This window comes from Lacerta agilis, chromosome 1, assembly GCF_009819535.1.
Source record: "Lacerta agilis isolate rLacAgi1 chromosome 1, rLacAgi1.pri, whole genome shotgun sequence".
In the NCBI taxonomy this organism is placed as follows: Eukaryota; Metazoa; Chordata; class Lepidosauria; order Squamata; family Lacertidae; genus Lacerta; species Lacerta agilis.
In genome coordinates this window covers 11,032,104-11,050,574 of record NC_046312.1, presented here as the reverse complement: position 1 = coordinate 11,050,574, position 18,471 = coordinate 11,032,104, and the positions used below count along the sequence as shown (strand labels likewise).

The 18,471-nt window shown below is 45.4% G+C and overlaps 1 protein-coding gene across 2 annotated transcripts in view; it reads right to left on the bottom strand.

The window, feature by feature from the left end:
* The window catches only part of JAG2 (jagged canonical Notch ligand 2), a 92,384-nt gene extending 76,584 nt beyond the window's left edge, over positions 1 to 15,800 (bottom strand). For both annotated transcript variants that reach the window (XM_033138385.1, XM_033138413.1), the window contains exons 1-2: positions 15,388 to 15,800; positions 14,213 to 14,533 (exon numbers count right to left, since the gene is read on the bottom strand). In XM_033138385.1, coding sequence (XP_032994276.1) covers positions 14,213 to 14,533; positions 15,388 to 15,468 — 402 coding nt within the window. In that variant the 5' untranslated portion in view covers positions 15,469 to 15,800. The remainder of the gene's footprint in view (positions 1 to 14,212; positions 14,534 to 15,387) is intronic.
* Between the last annotated feature and the right edge of the window lie 2,671 nt (positions 15,801 to 18,471).

Genomic DNA, 18,471 nt, shown 5'->3' with positions numbered 1-18,471 from the left:
CCCTACAAATATATTCACACTATTAGTTCTCTCTACTGTTTACCCCTGCCTCTGTTTCTCTGTTGCATCTATTTTTAGACTGTAACCCCCCGGGGTAGTATAATGCCCTAAAGTGGCACTACATAAACATTATATAATGCAGAACTCCTCGAACAGTTGCATGGATTTAACACATATTTATATGGTGCAGTTTAATCTACTTAATTTACAGCAGCACAAAGTAGAAGTCAGAAAGTCCAACTGAACCTGTTTTGTATTCACATGTAGATAGTGTGCTTCTATATTCACTAAACTTTACAAAGAAAAGCAGTTAGAAATCCAAACACTGGCCATAAAGCACACCATTGATCTTACAGGAGTGTGGATATCAGACAACTTTTTTAAAAAGATGTATTATAGGAAAATCTAACCATATCATGCCAAGGCAAGTAAAGAAGGCAGAAATATCCAAATAGGGTATGGTCAGTAAAAACACAGATGGGGTGGCACACATCAGAAACCCAGTGTATAAACAGTACAGCAAAGGAGATCTAAAAATGCAAGTATGTTCACCCACCAGAGTCTAGATTCTTCAAGAACAAAACTGATGGCAAACAGTAACTTATAAAGATGAAAGCACACTGGTGCTCTTTTTTTTGCCACCCGAACTCAACAGGAAGCTTCCATCATCAATTCAGCGTACAAATGTAATGCCACACATTCCCATGTTATTATGTTCCTGAGTTTATGCATGAAAGGGGGCACTGACTTCCTAGCAGATCTCCATTTACAGGAAATGGCCACATTTGCATAAAATGACAAGTGAAGAACTTTGGGATGAATAGCGCTGCACACACAGCCTGACTGCTCCTCCTGTTTTGTTCCTCCTTTCACACAATCAGGCAAAGAAACAAGGAAGGCAACAGCTTCATGTTATGAATAAATCCAGGAGTGTGGCTTGCTTCTTCACAAACATGACAGGATTGCTAAGTTCTGTTACAAATCTGGTTTCTTAAAGTGAAGCCATCCACCAACTAATAATAATAATAATAATAATAATAATAATAATAATAATTTATACCCTGCCCATCTGGCTGGGTTTCCCCAGGCACTCTGGGTGGCTCCCAACAAAATATTAAAATACAATAATTCATCAAATATTAAAAGCTTCCCTAAACAGGGCTGCCTTCAGACGTCTTCTAAAAGTCAGGTAGTTGTTTATTTCCTTGACATCTAACAGACTCTCAAATGGCCAGATCTCATTGCTATGCAACTGTAATAGTGGTTCCGTAGAAACATTACAGCATATACTTTTTTCCTGCCCAGCTTATTCGGCAGCCCGGTCTAGATTTCTGTCCCCACTTCTGATAGGACAGGCTGATAGAACCCAGGAGGCTAAATTAATTCATTTATTGAATGATGAGGAACCGAGTAGATCTCTTACAGTCGCTAGATTTTTGATAAATGTTCTATCCCAGAAAAAGAGAAATGGGTCACTGCATAGTTTCGATACCTTAACTAACACTAAGTATCATTAAGAAGAAATTAAGTTATTAATCAACTCTTAAATTAAGTTTTAGCTGAATCCCTATGCTGTATATGTATTAACTAAATTGAGGTAAAATGTTGTTCTTGATGGGTTGCTAGATTTGATATTGTTTAAATTGCAGTCTTGCTGCCTCGTGCTTTTTTTAATTGTCTTACGTCAAGTTGTTTTAAATTCTATGTTTTGTTCGCTTGTCTGATTTGTTCTTGATATGGGCCAATGGCCGTAATAAATTTTACTTACTTACTTACTTCCTTGACATCTGATGGGAGGGCGTTCCACAGGGTGGGCACCACTACCGAGAAGGCCCTCTGCCTGGTTCCTGCAACCTCATTTCTCGCAGTGAGGGAACCGCCAGAAGGCCCTCGACGCTGGACCTCAGTGTCAGGGCAGAACGATGGGGGTGGAGATGCTCCTTCAGGTATACTGTCCCGAGGCTGTTTAGGGTACAGTCTTAGGGTACTTTTGTGAAGAGAGAAATGATCAAACTGTGCTTGTACATAGTATATAGCCTATTAAGGTGCATGGCTAATAATATAAATTTCCTAAGTGAAAGCTTGTAATGAGATGCTGGGTGATAGATTAGGCAAAGTCTGGTGGGAAGAACTAGCTACACAGATGTAAGATGGGGGACACCTTGCTTGCCTGTAGTGCATGTGAAAAGTACCTAGCAGTCTGAGTAAACCAGAAGTTGAACATGAGTTAACAGTGTGATTGCAGCAGCAAAAAGACCTGATGCTGTTCTAGGCTGCATTAACAGAAGTCTAGTGTTACGATCAAGGGAAGGCATAGTACTGCTCTATTCTGCCTTGGACAGACCTGGAATACTGTGTCCAGTTCTGGGCGCCACAATTTAAGGAGGATATTGACAAACTGAAACATGTGCAGAGGAGGGCAACCAAAATTGTCAAGGGTCTGGAAACCAAGCAACAGTTGAGGGAATCTGGAGAAGAGGAGACTGATATGATAGCCATCTTCAAATATCTAAAGGGCTGTCACATGGATGATGAAACAAGCTTGTTTTCTCTTGTTCTGGAGGAAAGGACCCAAACTAATGGATTCAATTTACAAGAAAGGATATTCCAACTAAACATCAGGAAGAACTTTCCAATGGTAAGAGCTGTTTGACAATGGAACAGGTTTCCCAATAGAGGCAGTGGACTCCCCTTCATTGGAGGTCTTTAAGTAGAGGTTGGATGATTGAGATTCTTACATTGCAGGGGACTGGACTAGATGACCCTTCTAACTCTACAGTTCTATTATTCTGTCTCCTCCTCCACAATTATCCTGAGCTTCTAGGGTCCTTGAGGGCTCCATCAGACCCCCAATAAGTATCTTTCAACAAAGCAGCCATACTTTCCCCTTCCATATGTAAATACCACTAGGTGTATATGTGGAAAAGAAACGTCTATTCCATGCAAGAGAAGGAGCTTCAGTGAATCTAGACGTAATGCAGTAATGGCCCAGTAAGCGGCCACAAATCTCAACCACAAACTAGAAGCTTTGTCTTCTGAAACTGCAGATGTGCAGGACCAGCTGTTGTTTCTCTATCTGGCAAATATACTCTACACATGCTTGAACAAGTTCCAGGATTTCTGAATTGCCTTTGACTTGTCTAGAGCAGCCAGTTTTTGTATATTGATACTGAATAACATTAAGTGACTTTAGCAGCCGGCTCTTTATACAACTGATGCTGATTTACTCAGATGCTTTTCATTACAATTTAGTATCTTAATGTACCTTTCCACACTTCACCTTGCTTGTGTACTCATGTCTCAGATGCTCATCCTCGTGACCACCGGCCCTTGCCCCTTCTTTCATCATTACCAGTACCTCTTTATTTTAATGTGCCGATTTTCTGCGTGTACACAACCCTACCTGGATCCCATGAAGTATCTTAGTAAGGTGTTGCAAATGTCTTCATACACTTTTGACATAATTCAGCTTATTGGTGTATGCTTTTAAAAGTTACAACATTTTTCAAAAACCTGAGAGCAGTACAAGGATGAGGGTTAAATCTCCCCTACACGTGCCCTTCAATGAAGACGCATCAGAAGACTCCTACTTGAAATCTAGAAACAAATGGGAAACTTCAGGGGGGAAATGAAGTAACTTCTGTGGTACTGGAAGCCACTATCTAAGTTCAGCAAGAGGACGCAAGCATAAGCACCAAACTGTTCCCACTTAAAAGGATGTCACTAGTGCCCATGTTGAGAGTGGCAATTTATTTAATCCCTTCCTTTGTACCCCCATCTTTCATTCCTATGTAGAAGAGTCAATTTTCTAATTTCTAGAACACCTTTAACTACAATAGAATATCCAATTGCCATGTTACAATGAGGAGTTGACTGCTGCCACGAAAACTTAGGAAAAGCTCAATTATCCCTACTTATTACTGGAAGGAGAGAACGTGTTCCTATTTTGGAAATAAGCCACCAGGCAGATAAATAAATTTAGATGCTTACATAAACAACCACCACCACCACATCCATCCAGGGAAAACAAGCAAATCTGTTACTTAAGCATGAGCTCCTACTGAAAGGGCTGTGTTCATATTCACACAACTCCTGCAGATGCTCAATTACCCCAAGCTGCAACAAGAATTTTACTACATGGATATGACTTGCAAAAGTCGTATTTATAGACCATGTGTATCATATTCTCAATAGACCTGTGGTTCTCTCATACCAAGCCCTATCCATGAGCAAAAGTTATCTCTTATTAAGTGATCTTTGGAGATGAGTAATGGAAGAGTTAGCAACATGGAGCATTCATGCTCTTTCCCTTCACTGAAATTCATTATCACCATTCTGATGGTTCTAAACATGAATGATAATGAATATGGGATCACACAAGGTAAGTTAAAGCCTCCAGATATTTTCAATTTCTATGCACTTTTTAGGAATCTATAAGCTGCTAAGAATCCACAAATGTGAAATTATAGTCTTAAAAAGGACTCAGTTTTGCTGGTGAAACCTACTCTTTGTGATGCACAGAATACAAATGTTTATCTTCTTAATTTAAGGTCTTTTCAAAGAGCTGCATTAAAAGCAGTTTAAAATTGGGGGCTAAACAGCTCTATTATCTGTTTCCCACTTGATTTCAAATGGAATATTTAGTAGTGCTGAAGTTGAAAAGCAACAGTCAACTTTCATTTAAGAGAACTGCTAAAGTGCATAGAAACTTGACATTTGGTTCCCATGTAGTTGAGACACATTAGACAAGCTTGAAGACTGAGAAATCTAGCAATCAAAGGACTTGGAACATGAAGTTTCTCACAAAGACTAGTAGAAACCCAGCCAAAGCACATCCGGGACAGGGTATTTGGGGAGGGAATACTGCTGCCCCACCACCTATTTGAATTTACAAGGGGGGGGAGAGAGATTGTAGCTGCTAGAAAAAGAGGGCAATGGCTTAGAAGATTTGAAAAAGTAGTCAGTAGGCAATCAGAAGATTTTGTCATCGGATAATAGAAAAAGGGGTTCACAGCTCAGATATCCACCGACTGGTAATAACAGCCAGGAGAAAAATATTTTAGGAATAAAAAAAGGGAAGAAAAAGGGAGAATGAAAATACTATATAGCAGTGCATGTGAGCCAAATTAGACCTAGGACAGGTCCCAATCTGGCCCATAATAAACTTTCCCCCAAAACCATGTCCACCTGCCCACACTTGATGTTGAACCGAAGCTGGCAATGCTAAGGATCTTCCTTTGCAGGCATGGCTCTATCATACCCACTAAGGGAAAATGTTAATTTGGGTGACCTGTCGTCATTGTGGTGTCATGTGATTGACAGGTGCCCACTTGTCCAAATGACCCAAGAGAGGTGAAGGAACCTAGGGCTTGGCCGTGCTGACCCAAACTATTCTATCGCCCATTTCTACTAACTGTAATGCAATGCATCTAGAAAGACTTGACAAAAGAGTCAGAATGAATGTACAAGGCAATCATGAATGGAAGGCCAATCAGAGGTTAAGTAAAAGCCATAAAAGACAGTAAATCCAATCTTAAGATTTTATCAGGAAAGATAGTGATAATTAATATTGCTGTACACAATACCAGTGAAGCTTTGTTTATAGTAGTACACAGAATATTGGTCTGCTTTATTTTGCACACTGGAGAAGGTTCCCCTTTTCACCCCACCATCCTCTCTCACGTCAAATTGCCCGACAACTTGTAAAACGCTACCTCCACCTCTCTCTGCATCCCATCATGCTGCTGGCTTGAGTCATGTGGCTTTGTTAAAACTTATCCCTTGCCCCCTAGGCACCTCTGGCTTTGTGCCCCTTCATCTTTCCTGCAGTCTGTTAGCATCACGTTAACCTGAGTCAGAGGATGTGTTCTATTGTATGGATGATCTAAGAGGAATGTGCAGGCTTGAAGGAACCTGTTAAATGGAACAAGACAACAAGATCGTTTCTGACCTTTACAAGAGTAAGCCTTGGAATTTTACAGTAGTAAAAGCCAAGTGCTCCAAGGGTTCTCTTGAGCAACCCTTTACTTGTCCTTGGAAACAATACAAATGCTGGATGTATCCCTTGCAAAAAGGGTATCTAACGATAAGGGTAATTCAAATTGTTAGTGATGTATCAGACCCCCTGAATTATGAACACCAACTCAAATACAGGTAATACCAAATACCGGTAGAACATGCACTTAAGATTAAGAGGTTCCTCTCAATAGGGAAGAAAGGATGTTAAAAGCCAAATTACACAAAGTAAAGGATAAAAAGGTAAAGAGACCCCTGACCATTAGGTCCAGTCATATCCGACTCTGGGGTTGCGGCGCTCATCTCGCGTTACTGGCCGAGGGAGCCGGCGTACAGCTTCCAGTTCATGTGGCCAGCATGACTAAGCTGCTTCTGGCGAACCAGAGCAGCGCACGGAAACACCGTTTACCTTCCCGCCGGAGCGTTACCTATTTATCTACTTGCACTTTGACGTGCTTTTGAACTGCGAGGTTGGCAGGAGCTGGGACTGAGCAACAGGAGCTCACCCTGTTGCGGGGATTTGAACCGCCGACCTTCTGATCAGCAAGCCCTAGGCTCTGTGATTAAGTGCTGATATCAGGCACCATGTCATTTACTGGTTGCTATAGCAACTTTTATTCTACTATAATTTGTGAAGATCTGGACAGCATATATATATATATATATATATATATATATATATATATATATGCATTCCCTAGCAATTGAGGTCCAGAAATTCCCAGAAAACTGCCTGCCGAGTATGGAACTAACATAAAAGGAGACTGCATCGTAGCAATTCAGTAAAGTTCTGTGCCAACTATGAAACCAGAAGCCATGTAGATGACTTTCAAACTATAAGCCATTTAGAATCATAGAATCATAGAGTTGGAAGAGACCACCAGGGCCATCCAGTCCAACCCCCTGCCAAGCAGGACCATTAACTTCACTTGAAAAGTTTATGAAAACCAAGAAACTAAAAAAGCAACTAAAGCTTTGATTTTAGATCAAGTCACATTTAAACTACATTTAAACCGTAGTAAACCAACAGTGTGGTGTTCTAAGAGCCCATTTTAGTCATTTGCTTATCTAACAGTTTGTCCACAGTGTTTGAATAGCAGCTAATAAAGTGTCAATTAAAGCTAAAGCTTTTCAAGCAAGAAAACTTTAAATGAAGTTTAGGGCAAGGAGCATGGAAGAGCAGTAAAGAAAGGACAGCTGCATACACAAACCACACCTGACTCACTCTGCCAGATTTCTACAAAATGTTCCCCAAGGTAGCAGTCTAAGAACTTCTAAAGAGATTGAGATGTTTCAACAGCTAAAGGCTTTGGATTTATGACAACAGAAAAAGAGCAAACCACCACCAGCAGTGCAACATGAAGAATGTATAAGTTACAGTATAAGTTCCGCTGAATCCATGGGATTTTTAGGATTGCAATTTAAGTGAAGTAAGAAGTCAGGTCCCCCAAGGATCAGTATTGGGACATGTGCTTTTAAACTTGCTCATAAATTATCTAAAGTTAAAGCTGTACAGCAAGGCAGCCAAGGTGCCAACAGCACCAGATTGCTCAGGGCTGTAAAACAGAAATGAATTGCAAGGAGCCAGGACTACATCTGCCATCATCTGTGACTACTGGCCCTACTCACTAGGGCTGGTAGAAGTTCTAAGTACAACACTATCTGCAGAGCTACCTGTTCTAGATGCGTAACTTGGGAGGCATGACCCTGATGTATTATCTCTGAAGGAAGTGTCACTTGGGAACTTATCCTTAAGTAAATCTGCATGGAATGACAGCCCCAAACATTGCAAACACCTTTCAGACATAATAAAAGCCTTTTAGTAAGTCTACTGAGTTGCTCACCTACAAATATAATGGCGTCTTGCCAACTTATACCCATGCAAACTATTTTGTAGCATACCAACAGCCTGGAGGACAGGAGAAGGAAAGAACGGGCAAGCGATATGCCTGGTTGAATGCCTTACACTTTCCACAGGTGACCAGGCAAGTGGTGATTTACAAGTCAGTGCTTTAGATTAACTGTGATAGTTTTAGCATCAGAGCAGAGGGTAGGCTCTATCCAAGCTGAAGAAGGGGAGTTTTCTGTAGCTGGCTGCACCATGAAAGAATTAGATGCTGTTCTGTACCACTCTGCTGACTAGACCCACAACCATAAATGTAGCACTAGTCTCTTTGAAATCAAATAGGGTTAAGATGAATGGGTAGAAGGTATACATCAAATGTTTAGGAATAAGTGTTTCTGCAACATTATGCACAAGGAAACAGAAGACCCAAAGGCAGTTTCAATATTTCTTATTGAATTACATAGAAGAAAGGGAACAAAACTCAGAAATCATACAAGTGCAGTAGCTGCAATAATAATACACCGTTTTTTCCAGACTAGTCCAAAGAGATTGGGACTCTGCTATCTGAGAGGCTGCCTGTTCTGTACTCATTTACCTGCAATAGCTGTAGTCATAGTCAACACAGACCAAGGGACAAACGTAACCTTAATGGCTAAATGTTAATATAAACAAACGTAAGACACAAATATGGAAATACAATAACCAGTTGCGTTTAGTGCTTTAAGGAACCCCTCAACTGCTTAACAGTGGCGATCCCCTCCTGCAAGTTCTCCAGGAATTCAACAGCACTAGGGAAAGGTATTTCCTCTTCATACCAGCATTGCAGAAGATGAGGAGGCTTGTGGTGCAGTCCAAGCCTTGACGGAAAAGAAATCCATGCCACTTAATGTCTAGCACTGCAAGAGGTGAAAGCACACCCCATGCCCTCTGTGCAGATCAGAAAATTCAGGAAGAGGAGCAACTGGGCTTGTTTCCATTTCAGCGGGGCTGAAACAGAAGCAACATGAGCCACCACCTCTCCTCACCTGAATCACCTTGCAAAAGAGGACTCAGGGTGGGGGCTGTTGGATATCATGAAATCAGGGCACACTTATTTATTGAATTTACTGTATATTCTGGTGTGTAAGACTACTTTTTAATCCAGGAAAATCTTCTCAAAAGTCGGGGGTCGTCTTATACGCCGGGTGGAGAATTTGCGGTCGAGTATATCTCAAACTCTATATTTTAACTGGAAAATTTGGGGGTCGTCTTATACGCCAGAAAATATGGTATATACCACCCCATACCCGGAGGGCTCAGGAAAAGTTGTAGTTCTGTTCAAGTCCTCAAAAAATCCAGAGGAGGAGCCAAGTTAGATTGGACAAACAAGACTTATTTTCACCACTTTGAAATATTCAGGTACATATATCTACAAAGACACAACACTTCTAAACAACACACTTCTCTTTCAATGCTAAATTCACCCTAGCCCCGATGAGCATGACATCCTGTGGCACCTACATAATCAAAGTGTGCAGGTGCAAGAGAATGCAAATCACTTGCTCTACAAAAAGGCTATTCTGTCTTATTTCCCAGGGTGCCTTAGGCGTCCACAGAGGCCATTCAGGGATTTCTGACTTGAATCAGTTGTTGCCCACTACCGAGCTTAATCTTCAATGGGCTATTACAGGAAAGTAATGGTGCATTCTAAGGCACAAACACAGTTAATACGTACAGGATATCAGCAAGACAACAAGTATGCTTAAGGTTCTGGGATATTTCTTGAGAATGTGCAGAAACTAACTGCAGTGCAAAGGTATTCCATAGCTGAGCTGTAGAGGTATAGCTATCTTCCTGTTTACTGCTTATAAACAGTGTGGATAGGTGGAGCTAAGACTAAGGAAGATGATCTCAGAAATTCTTAACCTATGCCTGTCTTACAACATGATGGGACTTTGCCGAGTGGGGAATAAGGAGCTTTCTCAGTGGAAATATTTGCTTTCCCCACCCCTGGCTACATGAACTCCCCCATGAGAGGCATGAGGGCTACACGTTCAGTCTCCAGAACCGAACTACAGCTGCTTAAAATTCATAAGGGCATGTATGACATACAGTGCATTTGGCAATTCTACTAATGTAGCAGGCAACCTTACAGGTTTAATTTCATCACATTCACACAACTGTATTCGACATAATAGAACTGCTATGATGAATGCCATCTATTTTGGTTTATTAGAAACTGCAATACTCCTGGCAATGGAAGCGCTATCCCACATAAAGACCTGGATTTCCTACTAATTTGAAAACTTTACTCTTTGTTTTTAGCAATAATTGTGAAGATTCTGAATCGCTTTCCGGTACCATTAAATATCCCCTGCTGAGAATATAAAGGCTAGCCACAAGTCTTATTCAACCAGGTACCCTTTAAAGTACCTTTAAAGTGCCACAGCGGGTGGCGCTGTGGGTTAAACCACAGAGCCTAGGGCTTGCCGATCAGAAGGTCAGCGGTTCGAATCCCCGCAACGGGGTGAGCTCCTGTTGCTTGGTCCCTGCTCCTGCCAACCTAGCAGTTCGAAAGCACGAAGTGCAAGTAGATAAATAGGTACCGCTCTGGCGGGAAGGTAAATGGTGTTTCCGTGCGCTGCTCTGGTTTGACAGAAGCGGCTTAGTCACACTGGCCACATGACCCAGAAGCTGTACGCCAGCTCCCTTGGCCAGTAAAGCAGGATGGGCGCTGCAACCCCAGAGTTGGACACGACTGGACCTAATGGTCAGGGGTCCCTTTACCTTTAAAGAGAATGACTATGGCAATCAGACTAACAATCCATAAAATGAATACCAGCAACAATTGTTTGGGTAGAAGATATTGGATATTGGATGCGCTGCTCTCAATCAACTCCACTGCATGTTTGTCCAGAGGATTGCCACAAGACCGAGCAAGTTACAACATACACTCTGCTGAATACAGAAGGTGGCATGGTCTGTACTTGTTAGCATTGAAACGAATCAATACACAATCCTTTCTTCAGATTTCTAAGCTCAGAGCCTGGCCCCTAACAAACAGCACTACTATTGGAATTTATATACCATCTTTCTTTTCAAGAAGAAATACAGAGATGGTTCGCAAACATGTAAAAGCCAACAGCAAAGTAAACTATAAAACCACTTACAAAAACACAGCCTCCCATAATTAAGATGCATGATAATGAGCATGTACAAGATACACAGTAAAACAACTTCATCAAAACTTTAAAACATCCATCATTAAAATGTATATGTCCATTAAAACAGTTTAAACAATTAAAACAGAAATTATAACTACCGGTATTATAACAAACACAGCTTGCCATCAAGTTTCTTCCACAACACTTAGTTGCCTAACTCCCACCCCAGAGTCCGCAAAGCAAATTCTCAGAAACAGAACTTCTATCTAGAAGCATGAAAAAGATGTGTTCCAATATATACAAAACCATCCACCGGTCTGTCTTTGGCAGCTGAGCTTACTGCTAAGAGTTATGTAGGCCTACTATAAGAGTCCAGAAGAATCCATTCCAGAGCTCTTCTAAAGATCAACCAACATGTTTTAGACGACACAGGACACACCTTGTTCTATTACCTGCTATTGTGGAGTTGCGATGTCATCCTGTGGACACAGCAAGAGAAGACCAAACTACATGGCTACCAGTACTTCCATAGGTCTATTTGACTGACACATGTGCACACCAGCTGATGAGAAATGAACTACCATATCACACAGCTGTTGAGAGGCTGAAAATGTCGATTAAAAAAAACCCATACAGTTGCTGTGTACCTGATATGCGCACTTTTTTGGGAAGACACAGTAAAACTCCTAGTCGCACATGAACAACCTTTACTTATATTTTAGCCCCACTTTCCTTCAACTGTGGAACCCAAGGTTGTGTACATGTGGTATTGACCAGACCCAAACCTGCCTCAGCAAGTTGGTGGCCTCATGAGCTTTCACATAGTCTGCCCATTTAGACGAGGTCAAGATTAAAAAGGGGACACAATTTGATAAACACAAAATAAAGTATGCCAAACTTGTACCTCCAAAACTCTGGTAATTTAATGGCCAAAACTCCAAAGTTCACACGTCATGGCAATAATTGCAGTTGTTGGACTTGAGGATGTTTTCTGTCAGCCACAGGCCTCTGACAGGAAGAAATTGGGTTTTTTTCCCCTCTCCCACCCCCCCCCAGCATGGCTGTGTGCATAAACTTAGAAGCAGATTCAATCCCAGCTTAAGATTCATAAAAAGACCTGTGGCCTCAGACAAATTCTCAGGTCGCGTCCTCCACCTGCCACCCAACGTCTGAGGAAAGCGAGCTTCTCGCCGTCATTTCGTATTGGACACAAGTCACTCTGCACTTGCTCAGAGACACTTGGCCTGCGTGCGACTAACCCATAGAGATCAACATCCCTAACTCGGTCAGCAGCCTGTCAATGTCAACAGATCCACCCCAAGTTTACATTTGTAGGCCACCACAACATAGCTGTCAACTTTTCCCTTTTTTAAAGGGAAATTCTCTTATTCCGAATAGGATTCCTCGCAAGAAAAGGGAAAAGTTGACAGCTATGCACCACAACGCGCCATGACCTCACTCGAGCCTCTCTAGTTGCTCCTATAAAAAAAAAATTCAGAAGGCAGGGGCAGTTGCATGTGGTGTTCGTGGGCAAAAGTTTAAACTTTGGGCATGGAGGGATGCATTTTGGAAAGACTCCAAGTTGAGAAGAGATGCCTTGCTCTCTCCACCGAATTCCTCCCTCAGAGAAGTGCTGCCCCACTGCGACGCGCACTACTTGAACCCAGAGCCTGGGAGGGGGGAGGAGGAGAGGAAGGGAGGGGGGGAGGGAGGGAGAGGCTGGAAGCTCCCTCTCGCGCCCTCCCCGCTCCAACGGTCGCTGCCGAGGCGCGCGCCAGGCGGGCGAGCCATTCCCGCCACGCCCCCGCCCTCCCCGCCAGGTCTGGTCCCAGGAGCCAAGCCGCTCGCGCCCTAAGCGAGCAGCAGCACGCGCGCCCCGCGCTTCCCTTGTAGCCCGGGGCTAAAGCGCAGCTGCTTTGCACTGCGAAACCACCGCCGCCTCTTTCCACGCCCTGCCGGCACTCTTCTCCACACACACACACACACACACACACACACACACACCCTATGTTCTCTAGGCATTGCATTGACAGCGGGATGTTGTGCATTTTATATATATGCATGTATTCTATGTAATTAAACGGCACGAGCGCAAGGCTAGCCGCACGCGCCCCCTGCTGGAGAAGGTACCATTTTATTTTATTTTTATTTTGCAAATACACGCCCCATTTTTGGAGGGGGGGCAGCGGGCGGGAATTGCTTACAGCATTCCCCCCCCTCCTTTTTTTTCTTTTTTAAGGTAACAAAAATAATCAACGAGTTCGCAGCAGCAGCAGCGCCTTGTGCCCCGAACACCCAAGGGTGTGGATCAAAGAACGGTGCAAAGCCAGCAGCACCTTCGCATCTACAGTACCCCACCCTCTCTCTGCACAGCCTCGGCCGCTCACACCTGGATCTTGCAAAGCGCCGGGAGGAGGCTGTCACGCAACGCACTTCCTCCTCCCCGCCGCTCGCAGTTGCTCCTATGAGGAGCAGGCACGCCCCTATGAGGAGATGCCTCTGGGTGTGCCCTTTCCCAGGTTTTTTTTTATTAGGCAGAATCGCCCCCCCACACACACACTTTCCATGCAACACGCTGCTAGGAGTTCATTATCCCCAACACCTGGGGCTCCCTGAAAAAATCTCCACTGCCCGATTCCCCGGCTCCCAGTAAATAACCAGCCATTTGCACCACCAACTGCCACATCCTTGCAGATCCGCGCTGTGCAAGTCACTTGTCTGCTACTGTCTGCAAATCCATAATGTAAGCCTAGTGGCATCGAGGTTGCTCTCTCTCCCACCCCCAGGAAACAAACAACCGCTCCTCTTTCTCCTTTCCGGGGCGAGGAGCAGCAGCAGCGGAGAGAAAAACGATCAGTGCGCGCCTCTCGTCTGTCAGTTATAATAAAACGCCTCGCATTTTCCAAGCAATGAACCGCGATTCAAGTTGAGCCAGTCCCTGCCTGCACTTCGCACAAAACCACAGAGGGCGGAAGGAAAACCACCTCAAGTTACAGAACTGCAGCTAGCCACAAAGGGAAGGTCATCCAACCAATTTCCCCCCCCCCACCAAACACCATTCAGCGCATAGCCTATATACCGTGCACAAAACCACTTTTTGCTCATCATTAAGCAATAGGCATATCTCCCCACACGCGCACACATTTTTATATATATTATATAAAATATATTTATATATATTTTTTTTTAAAAAGGAAAGTTGACCTACCGGCCACGCAAACTGAAAAGGGATAGCAATCCTGCCCATGTCGTGACTTTTCCCCTGATGAAAATTGCGGTTGTTGAGATAAAAAGTATTTCCACCGAGAACAGGAGTAGATCCGGAGCCGTAGCTGCATGCTCCAGTGGTCGTGATTTTGGCTTGATACTCCTTTAAGCAGACTTTCACGTAAGTGTCGCACTCGTCCCGCGCGCAGTCCAGGTTCTGGGGCTTTTTCATGCCATCACAACACTCCCCATTCAACAATTCTCCGTTTACATTCTTCACCGAGTTAATCTGCAGCTCGAAATAGCCCGTGGACTGGGACACCTAAAAATAAGGGAGATGGAAGGAAGGGGGGGGTGTGACAGACACATACAACCTCATTACTACAGTGTCTTGGGAAGAAAAAGTGCGCGGAGATTTACAAACCAACAGTCACTCTGGAGTTTCCTACGGCAAAGCAAGCCTTCCCGAAAAACTATTACAACTAGACGGTGCTATTAAAAGATGAGCTCGAGCGCTATGGGGGACGGAGACACGGTGCCGCAATTCCGGCTAGCTGTGGCAATAGAGAGAGGGGAAACATTCACAAGCCGTGCAAGGGAACTGCAGAATGTTCCCATTTGCAAGTGAAATAACCAATTCCCAAATAATTTTTTTTTGCGATTCATACCGCAAAGTCTTAAGGGCGACCAGCCGAGCTATGCAAACCGGTTTTGTTTTCTGTTAAAAAGAAAGAAAGCGTTCCGCGGGTGGGCAGATAAAATGGGATTATAAATCATAATTGGAGGAGAGAGAAGAGGAGCGAAATTCTCCATGCAAACATTGCACACGGCAACTTTGCCTGCGCTCTTCCAAAGCAAACACGCCGGCTTGGAAGCGACGCGTTTGGAAAGGGAGGCTGGCTGAGATCTGCAGCAGAAGCCACGCTCTCCTCTCTTCCCCTTAAGCGAAATCGGGCTTAAGTTTCAAAAAAGGGTGCGCTCCAGATTGCCACTTTCTTAGGGGGAAAATATTATCCAAAAGGCAATCCCCGCTGCAACACAGGCGGCTGAAGAAGGTAAAGGCGGGTGCTGCGATAAAGGTCCTCTCCGCTCCCCTATCCTTTTTCCCGTTGTTCCTTTTTATTTGCAAGACAGCAACCCCACCCTCCAAAAATAATAGAGACCGCGTTGTTTTACCTGCACCCATAAAGTTAGGAGCAGCCACAGCCTAAGCGCCGCCGCGAGGAGAACCCAGTGCCGCCTGCCAGAATCCAGCATGCCTGCTACCCCGAGCTGAACGCCGTCGATCAGGGAAGACAATCCATCGACCGGCCGCGGCTCGGAGCATCGGCGGCGGGAAGGGCAGCAGGGCGGGCGCCGCGCGCAAGGTGGAGAGCTCCGGCCGGAGCCTGCAGATCGCCGCCGCCGCCCCTTATCCCCAAAGCCCCGGGCTGACGGACAAGGCAGGGCAGATCGTGGCAGGCGCCTGGCGCGCTCCTGCAGCCGCAGCGGCAGCCAGAGGGAAGCGCGGGTCCGCCGGCAGCTCAGCCTCGCCACTGCGCTCGCTCCTCTGTGCGCTTCTGCTGCGCGAACAGCCAACAAGTAGGTGCCGGAGTGACAGCTTCATTGCCCATTAGACGGCGGCGCCACTGTCTTCATATTCATGAGGGGGAAGGGCCCGGGGAGGAGGAGGAGGAGGCGGCGGGCGGGTGTGGCCACGCGGCTCCCGAAAGGGCTGGGCGAGCGAGGGAGCGAGCGAGCGGCAAGGCCGGGCCAAGGCGAGGACGCCGGAGCGTGCGCGGTTCCCAGCGAGCCGTCGGAGGCGCCGCAGCCGCCGACTTGCCGCTCGCCGTCCGCCCCGCGGCGGGCTGTTGCGCAAGCCACTTGTTGCGCGTGGGCCGGGCCCGACCCAGCACGTGCGCGGCTGCACGGGAGTGCGGATCGGGCGTGTGCCTTCTTGCGCCCGGCACGTCGGCTCGCGCCGCCGCCCGCGAACGAGGGAGCAAGAAGGGAAAGTGGCTGCTCTCTCTTTTTTTCTTATTTCCCGCGCGTGCAGGTAGAGCCTTTCGCGCTGATGGTTGCGTGGCGCGCGCAACGCGATCCTAAGCTTCTTTAATACCCAACAAGGTGCCGTGGTCCCTTCGTTCACTCTAGTATTTGAGCGGGCCGGGCCGTCCCCCCCTAAAGTTGATGGACATTGCCATTCAAATTGCATGTCTTGTGATCAATCATGCGCCCAACCCAATATTTTATTCAAGTTGGCACCCCTGCTCGAGAACTTCTCTCGCAAGGGGCCCTAGGATCGGCTCCCGAAACAGGCGGTGGTCATCCATTTTTGGATCCGGGATCCCCTCTAAACTCCAGCGACCAATGTCTCGTTTCACTGTTGTTACTCTGAATTTTTTTTAAGAGCCCTCAGAGTATTTGAGCAGCGGAACTCTCACCGCAGGAAAAGTAGGAATCGGAAGAAAGGCCTTTTGGTGCAATAATAAGGCTTACTCCCAAGTAAGCATGCATCGGAGTATGGCCTTTTTAGGGGGAATTGGGAATAGCATACTATGTGAAATAAGGTCAGCGGAGGAAGCCCACAAAGTATTTTAGAGCCCCAACAAACTGCAAAGTGTATCATTTTGGCAAAAGTACACAGTCATTCCAAAGAGGGCCTTGGCCTAATAAATTAGAAAACGATCCTAATGAGACAGGAATGTTCTCCCTCCCCCCCCCCGCCCCTTACCAAAGTGTAGCAACGTTAAGTGCATTGCCTGAGGTAACTGATTTGCAGTGAGGAATAACCCAGTCCTAGTTTGGGGGGAGGGGGCTTGAGCAAGGCACCCTCAATGGCCCCCTCCTTGCTCAGTGAGCCCCCCCCCCCCAGTGTTCTGGCTGTTCTACTGCATTGTTGCTTCCATCTGCCTGCTTGCCAGATGGAGCCAATGAGCAATTTGCTGGTGGAAGCAACCCTTCTCACCTTGCTCATCTTTGGCTGGGGCAGGAGAAAGATGGAACTGGCAGGTTGTAATGCAATGGCAAAGAGGAGGAGCGGGTGGGTGGGCTGGGGATATGGGTGTTCCCTTGTGCCAAACCATGGGTAGGCAAACTAAGGCCCAATCGCCTTCTAAATTTGACCCGCGGATGGTCTGGGAATTGGCGTGTTTTTACATGAGTAGAATGTGTGATTTTATTTAAAATGCACCTCTGGGTTATTTGTGGGGCATAGGAATTCGTTCATTTCCTCCCAAAAAAATATAGTCCGGCCCCCCCACAAGGTCTGAGGGACAGTGGACCGGCCCCCTGCTGAAAAAGTTTGCTGACCCCTGCAGCCGAACCCTCGATGCCAACCCTGGAGAAACATCCACAGAGTTCCGTCGGTCCATTTCCCAAGTAAGTCAACGCAGGTTTGCGGCCTGGTCCTTTCGAAAAAGTGCAGAGGTGGAATAGTCTAAACCAGAGTAAAAGTCTGGATTGTGTTTGAGGAGGTAGGCTGTGTGATCAGCCGCTGGGAGTCTTCAGCACATTATACTGCATTGTTCCCCTTGACTATTTGGCACACAGATCCAGCAGGATTTGACCCTACCCTGCACCTTCTGTGGTGGACCACAAAAGTCCAAAAGAGCCATACAAATCAATGCTGTTTTGGGGGAGTATCTTGTACAGCTGAAGGGCCGCATTCTTTTCTAAGCAGGCTCCTGGGGGCCACATGCTAGAGTTGCCTAGGGGCCAGAGGCCAGATTGAGAAAGCAATGATAGAAGTACCTTTGTACAGTAGGCTAGTTTCTACAGGCACTGACACACTGGTCTGTATACCCCATGCACCTTAAGACCTTTTAAGCCTCTCTCCAAGGCTGATGGGTAGTCCAAAACATCTGCCCTTGAGTCTCCAGCGACCAACGTCTCGTTTCACTGTTGTTACTCTGAATTTTTTAAGAGTCGAGCCTTCAGAGTATTTGAGCAGCGAAACCCTCACCACAGAAAAAGCAGGAATCGGAAGAAAGGCCTTTGGTGCAATAATAAGGCTTGCTCCCAGTTCTGGTACTGAAAATCAATTCCTAGACTCAGAACATGTTCAGAGGAACTCAGTTTTTTGATTCTGCCCTTCCCTGATTCAGAGATTCAAAGGTAACCTAATTCAGCTGGTGCTCAGCACCATTTTCTGATAAAACTATTTTGAGTTATGTGGTTCTGTTGAACGGCATTAAAACTGTTTTCGCTTCTCCGGTAATGGAGCTGTGATATTATATTGATGGAAATGTATCTTTCTAATGCTATGCTTTTGTCACAAGC